This window comes from Aspergillus campestris (assembly GCF_002847485.1).
Source record: "Aspergillus campestris IBT 28561 chromosome Unknown P168scaffold_9, whole genome shotgun sequence".
In the NCBI taxonomy this organism is placed as follows: domain Eukaryota; kingdom Fungi; phylum Ascomycota; class Eurotiomycetes; order Eurotiales; family Aspergillaceae; genus Aspergillus; species Aspergillus campestris.
In genome coordinates, this window is record NW_020194344.1 from 831,261 (window position 1) to 846,931 (window position 15,671).

The 15,671-nt window shown below is 52.1% G+C and overlaps 6 protein-coding genes across 6 annotated transcripts; 2 read left to right on the top strand and 4 right to left on the bottom strand.

Annotated features, from left to right (window-relative positions):
- Positions 1 to 473: 473 nt before the first annotated feature.
- Positions 474 to 3,101, top strand: P168DRAFT_283412 (putative transcription regulator BDF1; the record flags this gene model as incomplete). Its single annotated transcript, XM_024836046.1, has 3 exons — positions 474 to 574; positions 637 to 2,713; positions 2,769 to 3,101. The coding sequence occupies 3 exons, from the start codon at positions 474 to 476 to the stop codon at positions 3,099 to 3,101; spliced, it is 2,511 nt and encodes an 836-aa protein (XP_024691246.1).
- A 1,278-nt stretch (positions 3,102 to 4,379) lies between these two features.
- On the bottom strand, positions 4,380 to 7,125 carry P168DRAFT_256248 (SNARE-binding exocyst subunit SEC6). Its single transcript, XM_024834509.1, has one exon. The coding sequence runs from the start codon at positions 6,773 to 6,775 to the stop codon at positions 4,496 to 4,498; it is 2,280 nt and encodes a 759-aa protein (XP_024691247.1). The 5' UTR covers positions 6,776 to 7,125; the 3' UTR covers positions 4,380 to 4,495.
- A 206-nt stretch (positions 7,126 to 7,331) lies between these two features.
- On the top strand, positions 7,332 to 7,878 carry P168DRAFT_328675 (mitochondrial 54S ribosomal protein uL30m; the record flags this gene model as incomplete). Its single annotated transcript, XM_024841377.1, has 2 exons — positions 7,332 to 7,767; positions 7,795 to 7,878. Exons 1-2 carry the CDS (start codon positions 7,594 to 7,596, stop codon positions 7,876 to 7,878), a joined length of 258 nt encoding a protein of 85 aa, XP_024691248.1. The 5' UTR covers positions 7,332 to 7,593.
- A 393-nt stretch (positions 7,879 to 8,271) lies between these two features.
- P168DRAFT_272086 (sphinganine-1-phosphate aldolase DPL1) lies at positions 8,272 to 10,646 on the bottom strand. The gene is made up of 4 exons (XM_024835301.1): positions 10,389 to 10,646; positions 9,792 to 10,269; positions 9,596 to 9,729; positions 8,272 to 9,537 (listed from the first exon to the last, which is right to left on the bottom strand). Exons 1-4 carry the CDS (start codon positions 10,484 to 10,486, stop codon positions 8,526 to 8,528), a joined length of 1,722 nt encoding a protein of 573 aa, XP_024691249.1. The 5' UTR covers positions 10,487 to 10,646; the 3' UTR covers positions 8,272 to 8,525.
- A 337-nt stretch (positions 10,647 to 10,983) lies between these two features.
- Positions 10,984 to 13,234, bottom strand: hcsA (homocitrate synthase). Its single transcript, XM_024839540.1, has 6 exons — positions 13,152 to 13,234; positions 12,960 to 13,087; positions 12,679 to 12,902; positions 12,528 to 12,608; positions 12,402 to 12,469; positions 10,984 to 12,338 (listed from the first exon to the last, which is right to left on the bottom strand). The coding sequence occupies exons 2-6, from the start codon at positions 13,027 to 13,029 to the stop codon at positions 11,381 to 11,383; spliced, it is 1,401 nt and encodes a 466-aa protein (XP_024691250.1). The 5' UTR covers positions 13,030 to 13,087; positions 13,152 to 13,234; the 3' UTR covers positions 10,984 to 11,380.
- Positions 13,235 to 14,259: 1,025 nt separating this feature from the next.
- On the bottom strand, positions 14,260 to 15,610 carry P168DRAFT_291798 (DUF4448 domain-containing protein). The gene is made up of 2 exons (XM_024837472.1): positions 15,322 to 15,610; positions 14,260 to 15,254 (listed from the first exon to the last, which is right to left on the bottom strand). The coding sequence occupies exons 1-2, from the start codon at positions 15,398 to 15,400 to the stop codon at positions 14,446 to 14,448; spliced, it is 888 nt and encodes a 295-aa protein (XP_024691251.1). The 5' UTR covers positions 15,401 to 15,610; the 3' UTR covers positions 14,260 to 14,445.
- Positions 15,611 to 15,671: the final 61 nt, after the last annotated feature.

Consider the following 15,671-nt stretch of genomic DNA (forward strand, 5'->3'; position numbering starts at 1 on the left):
GCTTAGTCAATCCACCTTGCCGCCCACGTGACCCTGCATCATCTTCCTTCCGCCTCTTGGCACTATAAAGTCGTGCTTGTCGCATTCTCCACTTCCGACCGCGCTAACCTTCTGTTTGTACCTCTACTCTCTCATCTCTCATCTCTCATCTCTCATCTCGCTCTCCCTCTCTCTTACTCTCTCTCCTATCGCTACAACACCCGTGCCATCGCGATTTTCTCTACAACCTGCGAAGACGATCATCTCTTCTCTGTCTCCTGTCATCTAATCAGGTGTCTTGGCTGCCGTCAGTCTTCGAATCGATTCAAATTAGTTCTGTGATACCACAGAGAGTACTTATTTCCGTGGTTGTTGTTACCGTCATTGCTTCCTAAACCTACCATCACAGAGATCAGCCTCTATCTGTTCCCTACGCGATAAACTCTTTGTATTCTGGTTCCCAGGGAGGTTTCTTTTAAAGCCAGCGACCTCAAATGGCGACCCCGCCTCCCGAGGCACCTTCTGTCCCGAAGGAGGAGAAGCCTCAGCTCCCTCCGTCGCCAAATGGTGCAGCTGATGACGCGACCGGCAAGGGGTACGTGCTATCATCACTCTGCATGGACTAGGTTGGACGGTGGATAGCTGACCATATCACAGTGCGCAGGACTCCGTAACCGATGCGAAGCCAGACGCCGGGACCAATGGAGACCAGAAAATCACCGAGGCCTCCACTCCGGTGAATGGCCAGCTTCCTGAGAAAGCTTCTTTCACAAATGGTGCAAACATGACCACATCCCCTCCCAAGTCGCCTGCTGCCACTGCGGCTGATACTCCGACCCAATCTGCCGCGCCGACCAAGGAAGCCGAGCCCTCCAACCCGGATACTCCTGCGACGGAAGATGCAAAGGAAAAATCCGACGATAAACTTGCGGCAGGCGGATTGGATACCCAAGAAAATGCCAATGCCGCTTCAAAGGTTGCGTCCAAAGACCAGCCTCAGGACGAGTCCAAGCCAACACCATCGGATGGCAATACCACGCAGGTAGAGGACGCTTCGACGGTGAAGACCGCACTACCTCATCACCCCCCGACCGTTGCACAGCCCGGGGGTACTTCGCACGAGGGCACCCCGGGCACTCCGGGCACTCCTAGTAACGATGCTGCGGTCGCGGCGCCTCAGCAGAGTGCTGACCAGGAGATGCGGGATGCGCCGGAAGTTCCGGCTTCCCCTACGAAAGTGTCCAGAGAACGTGAACCCGAACCGAGTGACGAACCCGCCGCGAAGCGCACGAAGATCGGGGGTGAGGACACGGAACCTACGGAGTTCAAGGTCCCGACCCTTCCCACCCCTACCGCAGAAGGACCCGCGAGATTCGCGGTGAATGGCCAAAATGGAATGACCAAGGTCCAGCACAAGTTTCTTCTCAAGGGCATCCAGAGTTTGAAGCGCATGAATGATGCGCGCTTCTACCGTGACCCTGTCGATCCCATCAAGTTGAACATCCCCCACTACCCGACTATCATCAAACAACCCATGGATCTAGGTACCATCGAGCGGAAGCTGAAGGCCAATGAGTACAAGACGGTCCAGGGTGTTGTGGACGACTTCAACCTCATGGTTCAGAATGCAGTGACGTTCAATAGCGCCGACCACCTTGTTTCCAAGGAAGGCGAAAGACTCAAGGGCACTTTCGAAAAGCAGATGGTCAATCTTCCCAAGGCCACCGAAGTGGAGGAGAAGAAGCCCAAGAAGTTTTCCACCAAGACGTCAGCAGCCCGCCGGGAGCCCCGGACCAGTACGGGCAGTCAGCCCCCGAGCCGAGTCTCCGAGAGCTCTCCTCAAACAACAACTTTCGCCTTGGGCCCGGAGGGCCTACCGCTCATCCGTCGCGATTCGACCACGGTCGATGGCCGCCCCAAGCGTTCCATCCATCCCCCGAAGCGTGATCTCCCCTACTCCACGAAGCCGAAGAAGAAGAAGTACCAGTGGGAATTGAAATTTTGCCAGGAGGTCCTGGATGATCTCTACAAGCCGAAGCACTATCTGTACGCGTCACCGTTCTACGCGCCCGTCGATCCGGTCGCTCTGAATATCCCTACCTACCACAGCATTATCAAGAAGCCCATGGATCTTTCCACCGTTCAATCAAAGCTCAAGACCGGCCAATACGAGAACGCAAAGGAATTCGAGACGGACGTACGTCAGATCTTCAAGAACTGTTACAAATTCAACATTCCCGGCGATCCCACCTATCAGGCCGGGCAGAAGTTCGAAGAAGTTTTCAGCGCCAAGTGGTCCCAGAAAGGGCGCTACCTGGAGGCCCATGAACCACACCCAGAGCCCCATAGTGCCTCCTCCTCTGAAGATGAGAGCGAGGATGAAGCCGAGGAGAGTGATGTCTACGATGACGAGAAACTCACCATGCTTCAGAAGCAGATCGCTGAGATGTCACGTCAAGTGGATGCCATCACTCAGAAGAAGAAGAAGACGCCACCTCGGTCTAAGAAGGCTGGGAAAACGGCCAAGTCTGGAAAGAAGGAAATCAAGAAGTCCTCGTCCGTCAGCGTTGGCAAGAAAGACAAGAAAATCTCGTCCAAGTCGACCAAGCCTGAGAAGGAGCGTTGGATCACCTACGGCGAAAAGCAGATCATCTCCAATGGCATTAGTAGCCTTCCGGATAAGAAGATGCAGGAGGCTCTCAGGATCATTCAGAGCAACGTTCCAGCTCTCAAGGTATGTTTTGTTCCTTTTTAGTCTATCGAATCATTTTCTAATCGCTGAAAAATAGGGTACTCAAGAGACCGAGATCGAGTTGGATATTGATGAGCTTCCCAACGATGTTCTGATGATGCTGTTGAGATTCGTCAAGAAAAATGCTCCGCATGTGATGGAAGACGAGGAGGTCCAAACGCCCATTGCGCAACAACCGGCTCCTCCCAAACCCAAGAAGAACAAGCCTATGAGCAAATATGAACAGGAAGCTCAGATCAACATGCTTGAGAGCAATCTGTCTCGCTTCCAGGGCGGCGGTGGTCGTTCTCCCGACCCAGTCCCTTCAGTTGAAGCCAACGAAAGCAGCGATGACTCAGACGACGACTCCGAAGAGAGTGAAGAAGAATGAAGCAGCACGGAGACTGTTTAAAGACAGTTTACAGCGGGGCCCTTCTCCCGACCAACCCGCCGGGTTGGTGGCTAGCTGCAACAGTTCTGTTCTTTGTTCTTGTTCCACCCCTCTCGCGTGCAGTTCCTGTTGATCTCGTAAATGCCTCTGACCACACCAATGGGCTGCTATCATCTTGGATGTTCCCTTCATCTACCCTTCCAGGACTTTTCTGTTCTGTCTCCCTTTTTTCGCTTCCCTTTACTGGTTGTCGGTCACGGTGCTGGGGCTGGGGACACCATCGTGTTTCTTTCCATAACATGGGGGCACTGGAGATGCTTGTACATATTCTATCTTCATTGTGCTCTTAGGCCTTTCCCGAACCCGTGTTTCTGCTTCCATGCCAGGGATTTGTGGCCCCCCTTTCTATTTTATTCCAGATAGCGATTGTCGAGTCTCTTTAGCGCAGCTTTTTCTTCCATCTTCACTCTACGGGTACCTACCTAATTATTGTAAGGAGCGATGATCCAGAACGAGGATCCGATTATGTCCGGCTGCTCTTTTTTTCTTTCTCTTTTTTTTTTTCTTCTCTTTTGAAAGACACGGGAACCTCAGGCAGACAGACCTCAAGTCAGATCCATGCATACATGGACGCAGACCATCACCACTGTCGAACATCGCAAGTGCGAACCGAGCCGCATCTTACGGACGGAATCCCTTTATGTCATCATTTCTCCTTTTCCTCTTTTCCCCCCTTTTTCATTTACTGGGTTTATTTTTTTTCTTATCTTGCGATTTTTGCCGGGTTTAAAGGAAACGAAACAATTAGCTTAACTTAACTAGGGACTGTGCTGTGCTTCACTGTTGTGGGCACTGCATTATGGTGGTGCTTGTCTTTGTATGATTACGAAATGAAATGTGAAAATGGGAGCGATTTTCTTGAGCTTTCTTTTTTGTATCTTTCTTTAGTATGGAACTTAGTTTCGATGGATGTAGATACGTATAGTGATCATCTGTATGGTGGTGGTTTATAGGGTGATTATAGTAAGGAGGTAGGTGGGTGGGTGGTTGGTACTGGGGTGGATGGATGGATGGATGGGTTGGTTAGAGTGGTGATGCTGTGGTTGATTGATAGTTTGGTCGGGGTAGTTAGTCCCTTCGGATAAGGGTGCAATTATGGTGTTGGTGTTAAATGGGTTGGAATCTACTGCGTAGTGGAGAGATGAATACAGCATTCTACTTAGACGATGTTTGGACAATGATTCTGTATATGAATGTAGACAGGTAGCCTTCCAAACGCCACGCTTAAAACAGCAAAATAGCAGTAGTAAATGAGTGAATAAAAGCAAAGGCAGAAAAAAAGGAAGTAGGCAATTCAATCGCCTCCAGAGCTGATCTCTCCCAAAGAGAAATGTCTACCTCACCCGACTCAACAAAGTCTCCAACCCCCGTTCAACAGACAGCTCCGCAGCCTTGGCCTTGATAGCGCTCACCATGCTGCGCTCAAAGTCATCCCTCGTCCGAAGGACAGCCTCGACCCACGATAGCTGCAGATCCCAGTACTCGGTCTTGAAGCTCTCGTAGACGGCAACGAGCGGGGCGCCCTTTTCGGCCTCGAGGAGGCGGACGAGCCAGTCGACGAGGCGCCACTTCTGCTTGATGGTGGAGGCGAAGGAGTCCGGGTAGCGCTGGAAGAAGGCGAAGACGGTGAGGACGTCGTCCTTGAATTTGTCGGTGTAGGGGTCTGCGTGGCGGCGGAATTTGACGCCGCGGTTGCGCACGGAGGAGAGGTAGTTGATGAGGAGCTCGTCGGAGAGTTCCTCGACGAGGATGTCTGTGAGCGAGGAGTGCAGGACGGGCGAGTAGTCGTTCATGTAGTCTTCGAAGGTGGAGGTGATGCGTTTGATGGCGAAGTCGCCGTACCATTTTTGGGTGAAGAATTCGGGGATCGTGGAGCGGAAGTCGACGGCGAAGACGAGTTGCACGAATTGTGACAGGCAGTATGTGCTCAGGTCGACGTAGCCGTCGCGCAGGGCTTCCAGCTCTGGGAGGGCGCGGGAGACCATGTACTTTGGGTCGACGTGGGCAGCCATCTCGAGGCGGAATCGCGACAGGTAGCCCAGCTGGCCGGTGTCGAGGTTGTCGTCGATACAGGCGATCTGGTCGTTGGCCACGGCGATGAGCCAGTCTTGCAGGAGCTGGAGACCGTCCAGCTGGTCGCCGCCGGGGGCCTTGTATTTGGCGCACTCTTCGTCGATGAGGTTCTGCCAGGTTGTCTGGCGGCCCTTGAGCATGTGTAGCATTGCGTCGACGATGCCTTCCACGACGTCTGATCGGGACGAGGCGCCCGATGCGCTGAGCTGTTCGTGAAGCATACGCCACATGTCTGGGAGGGTCCTGGTGCGGAAGTAGCCCTCTGTGTTGGTGTCCAACGAGTCGGGAACGCGGTCCACGAAACCTCTTTTGTCGGTGTCCATGATCCGATCCATCCATTCTTCAACCGCATTGATGATGATGTCCTGCCACTGTCGGATTATTTCGCCTTCGCGGTTGTCGAGAATATTAGGTTGCAAGTCGGCCGCCTTCCACCCGAGCTTGTTCATCTTCTTGTAGTATTTCTCGCACCAGTGTACGATGACGAGCAGATTATCGGGGGGCAGCTCCGGATCGTCGATCAGCCCAATCATAAAATCATGCATCATGCGGTGATAGATATCGGCGTATGTTTTGTATATATTCCACTTCTTTGGCATCAAAGACTGCATGCCCTGCTGAACGGTGTAGAGATCGTTGAAATACCAACGGAAGCTCTTGTCGAGGCTGTCTGGATCACTCAGGAACTGCTCCTTGGTGTGTTCAAATTGGTTCTGCGCGTAGAATTCGACAGCTTGGAGGAACTTCTCCTTGTAGCCTCTGATAGTCTTCGGGCCCACGTTCATGGATTTGAAGCGACCAGCCAAGTCTTGGTGGTCCTTTTGCGCTTCTTGCAGCGCACGGACAGTGTCATCCTTCTTTTCTTCGTTCATGACAACAACTGCAAGACGAACGACCATGCTCGGGTTATCCGACTGCACAAGCGGAATGATATTCATGCAAGCAGTACCCAAGTGATCATCAAACCAATCAATCACAGAATCCAAGCCCTGGAAATACTCCCTGAGGGTGACTTCATCGCCAGTATCCGTCGCTTTGCGAATCTGATCCATCGCCTCATCGCGAAAGTCCCTCAGCCGCGAGATCTGCATATGAGCCCTTAACAAATTCGGCTGATTCTCCAGATCATCGTCATCCTCCTGCAACAGATTCTCAACCTCGGCCAAATTGGTGCTGAAATTCTCCAACCCCTTCTTCATCGCCAGCGTGGCTTCGAAATTCCGCTGTACTTTCGCCAGTTTGTCGATCTGCGAGAAGTCGTCCACGCTGGACTGCGACTCCGCACACAGCTTGTCAATCCCCTGCAGCTCATCCTTCGTCTTCGACACCTGCCGCTGGCCCTCGGTGAGCGCCGTGATGCTGCGCTGGACCGTTTCCAGCTGGTCCCGGAGGCCCTCGCGTAGGTGCGCATCAACGGCGGCTTTCTTGCGCAGGTATTCCGACTTCAGGGTGGTGATTTTGTCGAGGTCCTCGGGGTGGCGTAGAATGTCATCCAGCCGGGGCATGGCCACCGATCCATCTGCGTTACCGACTGGCGCCATGGTTGTGCGAACGTGTATATAGATGGAGGTATCGGTCGGAGGTAGGGAGTGGTATATCCGAACTGCGTGATTGACAACGGGGTCGAATCGAATTTCGTCTGAAGAAAGCAATATTCACTGGAGAGTCCGAAAGGTATGCTAATAAGTCAAAAACCAAGCAATAAGTGCTGTAAAGCGACCCCGATCCGGAGTCGTAGAGTTGGTGACCCCTCTAGAAACGCAGGCCTCGTGAGTCTCCCTCCTTGAAGCAGGGCTTCTACGCAGCCCGCATCCCAATTTCGATTAGAAATGTCGAGATCGGATAGAAACCTCGCTGAGTCTTTCTTCAACCAGGCGTAATTGGCCACAGAGAGTAGAGCGTCAAGCTATAACCTGGTGGGGGTACCGGGTAGGTCGCATCTATCTAGTCGACACACTGCAAGCTGTCGATACCGCCGCAGGAGGCCGCCGGCAGAACCCCTGCACGTGACTCTCCGCCCAGCCAGCCGACCGAATCGGGAAACCAAAAATCCCGCTGCGTTGCGAATAGACAAACCATTAGTTAGTTCTCGCTCTTCTTGAACAACCATACAACAGTCGATCCTACCAACGACAAGACCACAGACGACAATAACCCCTACAGTCCAACACAAAAAGCACACCTCCAACCGCACCCGCGAAAGGCATCAATCCCTCCACCCTATCAAAGTCAAACCTCGAATCCATCCTCAAATCAATCAATCTCCGCCGCAAAGCCCGGGGGGTGGGAAACACACACCCCAACCGCAACAACACCAAACCTCCTCAAAAAAAGGAAAAAAAGGAACAATCCCACCGAAATGAACTTCTTCCGCATAACCCTCACCCGCTCGGCAATCGGCCTCCCGCGCCGAACAACAGACGTCCTCAAATCGCTCGGTCTCAAAAAGCGCATGGGCACCGTCTTCCACCCCGTGTCGCAGGACATCGCGGGCAAGATCATGCGCGTGAAGGAACTGGTCGAGGTCCGCGAGGTGCAGGAGCGGTTAACGCGGAAGCAGATCCATCTGGAACGCAAGCCGGACCCGGGGTATTATGTTGAGAAGAGGTCGACTGCGGAGTTCCTCGAGCAGAGGGGGCAATAGACTGTTTCTTTTCTTCTTCTTTTCTGTTTGATCTAGTGGATTTATTCTGGATGGTTCTTCTTGGGGTGCTGTTATTGCTTGTACAATGCCTGCGCGTGTGTGGGTTTGGCTATGTCCTCTCTTGTCCTGGCCTCTCGGGTTGGGATTGAAGTTGGGAGATCGGTGACTAACGGTTGCTGCTGAATCCTCCTGTCTTCTCACTCTGCCTGCGCAAGACACTCCAAGAAGAATCGCCCCTGCGTTGATTGCATAAAGCGGTGCTTTATTATTGCTTTTCCAAAAATCTTCCGGTGACGCGACTCACGGACACCATGTCCACGCCTTTACTACATGGAACCATTTCTACTGTACTATACTTGTTACGCGTTGCTCATGTCATATTAGAACTCCAAGTTACACTGAATGCATTGAATATGTATGAATCGCATCGTTGTTAAAGATACGCTATCCCGTTTTTTTTGAGAAACGGAGGAGTATGTATGTATGCAACCAAAAGACGCCCCAACACCACCAATCTTCAAACTACCTAGGTATGTTGGCAGCAAGCCTACTAAAGAACAAGGCTTCAGGCGAGGACTTTGTACAGCAGGAGCCCCGCACTCCTTGGATGCTTCGCAGCACGATTTGATATACCAGAGCAAGCACGCTTAGGCCTTGTACAGGGTGTCGAGGAAACCTTCTGCCAGGCGGCTGATGATGCTCTTGTCGGGCATGCTGCCCGCGACACCATACAGAGTAGCGGTGTCACCGCGCTTGATGACATATGATTTACCCTGGCGCTGCCGCTCCTCGGCCCTGGCCAACTGTATCTCGACGACCTCGGCGAGATCCGAGATCAGTTTGTCGACTGCTCTGGCCGTGAGGGCGGTGAAGGCCACATGGATCGCGGGGGGCGACTGGAGGGCGCTGAGATGCCAGCCCTTGGAGGACAAGGCGTCTGCGACGTCGTAGATGTCGATGCCGCCGTTCTGGCTGTCAAAAGCAACAAGGCTCACCATGGGCTTTCCGATGACTCCGAGGTTCGCTTTGAGGACCGAGTTCTCCTTGAGTGCGGCTTCGAATTTCTTCGCGGCACCCACAATCTCAAGGCAGCTGTTGATGTAACCATGTTCGCCGAGACTCACCATACTGGCCCAGCAGCCCGCAATGAGAGCGCCGGAACGGGATCCGGCCACGGACGGGGAGGCGTAGACCCCACCGGACCAATCGGGGTAAATGAAGTACTGGTAACGACGGTAGGATCGGTTGCGATAGAGGACAACGGAGTTGCCCTTGGGCGCGAAGCCATACTTGTGTGTATCCACACTGATGCTCGTCACACCGGGCTGGCGGAAATCAAACCCACCCTCTTCCTCATATGGCGAAGGGAAGCCCGCCTTTTTGAGGTGCGCAATGACAAAGGAACCGAGACAGCAATCGACATGCAGGGGAATCTTGTACGCAGTTGCCAGGCGGGACAAAGCCGGGATATCATCGACCATACCGTGAGGGAAGTTGGGCGCAGATCCAACAAGAAGAACAGTGTTCGGGTTGATCAAACGGCGCATAGCAGCGACGTCAGCCTTGTACTCCGGCGCCGGACAAGGAACGCGGTGCAGCTTCATTCCAAAGTAGCTGCAGGCCTTGTAGAAAGCAGCATGAGCAGTATCCGGGATAATACTATAGTGCATATCAGTAACTGAAGCGAAACCAGCCAATCGACTCCGAAGAAACTCACATTTCAGGCTCCTTGACACCACGCTCGGCATAAGCCTTGTTCCGTGCTCCCAAACAGGCCATCAGAATCGACTCGGTACCACCGCTGGTAGTGACACCAGCGCCATCCGAAGGAGCGTTAAACAGTGCAAGAACCTAGAATCCATCCCGTCAGCCACTCAGCTCCTCATAACATTGCCAGCCCCAGACTAATTTACCATTGCGACAACTTCAGCCTCCATCTTCCGGACACCAGGGAAGACATCCGGGTGCAGCGGGTTCGCGACACCGAACTTGTCAAATGCCTCCGTTTGGACCTTCAGCAAGTCCTTGCCCTCATGGTACACAGCCCCACTGACTCGCCCATCCTCCCACCGCGTATGCTCCATATTAGACAATTTCTCCAGCTCGGCGCGGATCTGTTCGGGGGTCCATCCCTCCTTCGGGAGCGCGAGATACCGGGTGACATCGGGGCCCGTCGTCACGAGCTTATTCTCCAGGCCCTCAATGGCCTCCGACACTTGCTTGTCGACCTGACCCCGGACGCCGGGGGCGCGCAGAAAGACGGAGTAGAGAAAGAGGCGGATGGCGAAATAAACATTTCGGAGACTGCCGACCAGGCCGTAGCCGCGCAAAGAATAGAAGGTCTTGCGGACGTAGCGGAAAACGAAGAGGAAGAATACAATGTTTCGGATTCTATCGCAAACGCCATATGTTAGACATATATTAAGGCAGTCATGACCCCCAGAACGATGCGCGCCATGACTGATCTTCCACCGGCTATCAAAGGCGGGGATGGGCCGCTCTCCACTTACAGGTCCAAGTTCAAGGCAGCGGCGAGATACGGATTCTGAGCTCTTCCGTAGCCCAGCAGCTTATTCTGCAGAGCGACCGGAAGAATCGAGGACGCCATAGTGATCCGACGAGGACTCCAAAATGATATGAATGGCGAAAACCACGAAAACCAGTCCCTAAGACAGGTGATAACAGTACTATAGTAACTGATAGAGAGGAAGTGGGAAAAGAGAGTGGGAGAGTTGAGCGGGCCGGGGAAACGGCTAGCTGGTCGTTAGTCAGTTAGTAACAAGTCTAGCGACTAAGCTGGATAGAACAGGTCGTACGAAAGAGGAAGTTGGGAAGTTCCTTCACCATTTACCGTCTGAGAACTTGGCAGGCCATTCCAACTCCAGGTTTGCCGATGGAAGCAGCCTCGGTTCCCACATGCAATGCAAGGGAACTAATCAGCGTCATTGCATCGCATTCGGTAAGGTCTAACGCTCGCCTTCCACCAACCACATCCACACATCACTGACATATCTACTAGTACTAACCTACACAAGTACTGTACGTGCATAGGGAAGAATCAATTGTTCAATTGAATTAACCTTCCAGTTAATATCCGGTTATGTTGTAAATATCTGTATTTGTGGTGAAATCTTCATATGCAGCGCACTACATACCAACAAATTAACAAGACTACTTATATACATTCTCCCAACACCGGTTTCTTTCCTCTATGGGTTTCTTTTTTTACTCTCGTGAGGGAAAAGGAAAAAAGAAAAACGACTTTTCAAAACCCCGTAAAACGAACCCCAAGACGCGTAAATAAACATCAAATCATGAGAGTAAAACCAACGCCTTCCATACTGGAAGAGATGGGAAACGCATGGCCTCTAAGCTCTGAGAAAACCAGGCTTTCTATGCCAACTGGTGCTCCGTTTCCACTGTGGAATCAAGAACAAAAGCAAGGGAAAGGCACGAAAGATAAGAACGACGGAAATGCTGCTAGACGAAATTGATATAGCGCTTAGCCGATAACGCCGGCCTGGGAAGCCAACTCCTTCTCCTTGGCGTGGAACTGAGCCTGCTCATCAGCCGTGAGGTCCAGGAGGGGCTTGTTCTCGCCCGACTTGAGGTTGCGGTAGTAGGCACGGATGATGCTGTCGGCATCATCGACGGCAATGGGCCGGATGTCGGCCAGAGCCTTGATCTTGGTCGTGCACGCCTTGTAGTGCTCGTCGGTCATCTCGATCTTGAGCTGCTGAGCACGCGACTTGATGGCGTTCCAGCCCGTCAGACGAGAGGCAAAGTGGACATAGCGAGTCATGCCGAAGTCAGCGGGGTTGATGATCTCGTAGGTGCTGGGGTTGTTCAAGATGGCCTTGGCGTGGATGCCGGCCTTGTGAGTGAAGGCACAGAAACCGGTGATGTAGTTGTTGAAGGGAATGTTGACCTCAACAGCCTCGGCAACAAGGTCCTCAATGTCCTTGATCTTCTCCAGCTTGTACTTGCTCTTGACGTACTCGGGGTCGGCAACCATCATGCGGGCCATGAGACCACCCAGGGGGGTGATACCGTTGCGCTCACCGATACCAAGGACGGAGGTATCGATGTGGGTGGCACCAGCCTCCAGAGCACAGTAGGCGTTGGCAATGGCGCAGCCAGTGTCGTTGTGGAAGTGGGTCTCGATGTCGCAACCCACCACACCTCTCAACACACGGACGAGCTCATAGACCTGGCGGGGAGAGGCACAGCCAACGGTATCGGCGATACCGACACGGTTGACACCGACCTTGTCGACGGCGGAGTAGATGGACAGGAGATCGACGAGGTCAGAGCGGAAAGAGTCTTCGCTCGAGAATCGGATCTCGATGCCCTTGGACTTGACGTATTCGATGACTTCGATGGCGGTGTTCTTGATGTAGGTCATGTCCTTTCCGTGAGAGTGCTCACGGAGGTACGAGGAGGTTCCAATGACGACATCACTAAAGACGGACGACTGTCAACATCCGCGACTACCAATGCCAAAAGAGCGAAATTGCACTTACACTCCATCAACTCCCGTCTCAACGGCCACACGGGCATCATCCATGTGGCAGCGAATGTGAGTAAGGATCTGCAGACGCACGGGTTAGAATCAGTGACTCATGGAGTGCTATGAAATTCGGACATACCTTGGACTTCAGGCCAAGCTTGCAGATAGCCTCGCAGTCGAGTCTCGACTGCTCCGAGGCACAGGGGCTGGTAAGTTCGATCTATAACGAACAAATTGGTCAATACACATGTCCCGAAACATCTCCAACTCTGTCCCGCGCGATGACTCACGTAGTCCACACCGAAATCATCCAAAGCCCTGGCGATCTCAATCTTCTTCTCGGTGTCGAAGAAAGCATTGGCGAACTGCTCACCCTCACGGAGGGTGGATTCAATGATCTTGAATCGAGAGACGTTGCTCAGGAAGTCGGTGACACCGACGCTGTGGCCGTAGGGGTTACGGGTGGGGTGAGGGTTGTTGCGAGTCTGTACAGCAGTGAAGCCGGGGTGATCGGCTTTTCAAGGGCGTCAGTGGATAGAGTACACAGATAAATCGTGCAACTTCCGCCTACCATTATTGATGTTCTGGCCATTGGCACCGTTGGCTTGCCCATTGGGCTCGTTCTCTGCACCGGGGCACATTGTGGGAAAGTCTATGGTGGGGTAATGTCGTCGTTGCGATAGGAAGAATGCCAGGAATCTGCGCTGAGGTTAGACATCAAGCAAGCAGCGAGAGGAGACTATTAATCGACGGAACCACAAACTTTTTTGAGATCGGAAAACCACTGTTTATATGCTAAATTCACAAATATGAAAGGAGCAAAGAAAGAGTCATACGCCGGAAAAGAAAAAAGTGGGTTGGAGTTTGAAAAAGGCGGGCGGTCTGCAAGGACGGATGACTCGACGGAGGGGGGACTGCCCACCGTGCCCAGTGTCCTGCCAACGAAGAAATTTTTGGCCCTCGTAGGTGGAGAACCACTCAGCGTTCACAGCGCATCCGGAATGTCCAATTGCGCATCCTGAGGATCTTCCCCAGGCCCTTGGCCCTAGGTTCTAGTGTGTAATACGCATTACTTTCCGTTGATCAACAGTGGTACATCTCATCTGGGAATTCATCTTTGCCACTCGTTGGTGTCCGATGGGATTTGTGTCTTTAGCACGGCGGAAATGTTCATAAATCAATTGCCTTACTCCAGTGTCTCCGCTGCTTCCTGACTTTCTAACGTGGATGGTATATCATCTTCACCCCCGTACTCTATACTATCCAAAAGATCCCTGAAACCGACATCGGATCCCAAGGATGATATTATAATTGCGACGGCCTCGGCAGCGGGGAACTATGACTCTCACCAAGACCCTCGAGGATAGAAAGTTACCAAATAATTATAATGGAAACAGACAAAAGTCCAAAAGGCCCGACTTGCTAATCAATTTCATGTCTTGTCTTGACTCGTCCAGATCTTGATCTGCCTAAACACGTCCATTACTATTAGGCACTTCACTCCATATCCTGGTTCTCCGATACCGCCCCTCCTACGCCAATCAGTACCGTGCGGTGGCGTCTAGCGGTACGGGTAATGGAGTTTCTCCAGGCTCTCGTTGGCTGAGCACTCCATATTGATGTCATTTCTTGCATGTGGTTTACAGTCCCATATTACTATCATGTGCTAGTTGATCTGTATTACTTCGTTATACCTCGTATAATCGTAGCAGCAGAAAAATGTTCGTCGAGGTTAATGGAGCGTAATGGAATGAATCATTTACTCGATTGTTCTATTCAGTGGCGAGGGAGATAACAAAGGGGAAAGTAAAAGTAATCGCTCAATATTGTATAAGCTAACAAACGATCCGTTCCAGTCTGAAGTGCCTACCTAGCTGGTAAACTATAAATATAGAATAAGCTGAATTCATAACACAGACTGATGATGCTCAAATTGATCGCCAACAGAGACCAACCATGCCAATCAAAGGGAGTGTGCTGCTGTTATCCTCTATGGTGCCCCGTGTTATCGTCCACCATAGGACCCAAGCCCTAACAAGAAGACAAAACTTCGCGCTTCACCGCAGCCTCCAACTATTTGGCCTTGATGCTTCTCTCTCGACATCACTGGGTCTACATTCAAGATCATTATCACGCTGGGCAGTCTCAGGGAAAGGCCAATGGACTTCATCCTCATACTGCTTCTTCAGTACGGCGAAACTCTCAGGTCCATGGTCACTGGATTCCTGGCCAAGGCGCTCAAACTTCGACTTTCGAATCCCATAGCCCTTTCTTCTCGATCCCATGATGTTTCCAGTTCCAATCCTTCTACTCTCGCGCATTCCGAAAAACAGACCCGCCACGACGCATATCACGACGCCAAGGCTCACAGGGAGACCAATGTAAAGAGCCACCTCGTTAAATGGCAATGGTGGAGGGTGCCTGTAGCGCTCCACAGGCTTTGTGTGAAGAGTAATCGTCGGACCCTGTTGTGCACTGGCCCGTCTGTCCGAGGACGGCTCCAGCTCAATGATGTACAGGGTCAATGCGTTCTGCGACTTCCCCTGGAGCCATTCCCCGCTCATGTGGATTGGAACGTATCCATAGCTGTTATCAACCCTGGCAGAGGTGAATGCAGAGTCACCCACGGTGGAGTCTGTATATCTCAATTCGATGGTGATGGTGGCGTTCAGAGGGTAGAAGTCGGCATTCCATGTGACATAATAGGTGGCATCGACGATGACATCGGCTCCATCATGCGGGAGACAAAATGGCACAAGGGGCGTGTCGAGATCGGTGCATATTGGGAAATCTCTGGAAGGCGATATATAGTCGTACTGGGGGGTGCTGTTGTTGAAAATGGAGGTGGGACTGTTCCCCCAGCCTGCTTTGTGAGATTTTTAGTCTCAAGACAACTCGTCAATCCCAGTTGAGCCCATGTTGGTATTATTCACCTTGTGGTTCAACGTCCGCGCTTCTTCGTACATGTCGAAGATCAGAGCCAAACACACCCGTGGTTGGAACAGCCACCATCACTAGGATGAGCAATAGACCATTGTAATACCGCATTATTCTAAGCATGAACGTGGATCTCAGTATCACCGATGATGATCGAGCAAGCTGTATGCCTAATGGATGTTTTGATAAGGCAAGAGGGTCATGCATATGCTATATTGGACCAAGCGATGTACAAGACCGGGTAATGAGGAAGCATGGCAGGCAAGAATAATGCTATCAGCATCTATAGTAGGTGAGTGAAGGAAGTACTATGGGGCATGTCAAGTTTCCAAGTCTGCTAGATGTG

Coding starts and splice junctions, on each gene's coding strand:
- P168DRAFT_256248 (XM_024834509.1), bottom strand. CDS start 6,775: ATGGCGCCAGTCGGTAACGCAGATGGATCGGTGGCCATGCCCCGGCTG.
- P168DRAFT_272086 (XM_024835301.1), bottom strand. CDS start 10,486: ATGGCGTCCTCGATTCTTCCGGTCGCTCTGCAGAATAAGCTGCTGGGC. Junction 10,270..10,388: donor GCTGCCTTGAACTTGGACCT/GTAAGTGGAGAG, acceptor CGTTTGCGATAG/AATCCGAAACATTGTATTCT. Junction 9,538..9,595: donor GGTGTCAAGGAGCCTGAAAT/GTGAGTTTCTTC, acceptor TATGCACTATAG/TATTATCCCGGATACTGCTC.
- hcsA (XM_024839540.1), bottom strand. CDS start 13,029: ATGTGCCCCGGTGCAGAGAACGAGCCCAATGGGCAAGCCAACGGTGCC. Junction 12,903..12,959: donor TGGCCAGAACATCAATAATG/GTAGGCGGAAGT, acceptor GCCCTTGAAAAG/CCGATCACCCCGGCTTCACT. Junction 12,339..12,401: donor GAGACGGGAGTTGATGGAGT/GTAAGTGCAATT, acceptor GTCCGTCTTTAG/TGATGTCGTCATTGGAACCT.
- P168DRAFT_291798 (XM_024837472.1), bottom strand. CDS start 15,400: ATGGTGGCTGTTCCAACCACGGGTGTGTTTGGCTCTGATCTTCGACAT. Junction 15,255..15,321: donor CGCGGACGTTGAACCACAAG/GTGAATAATACC, acceptor AATCTCACAAAG/CAGGCTGGGGGAACAGTCCC.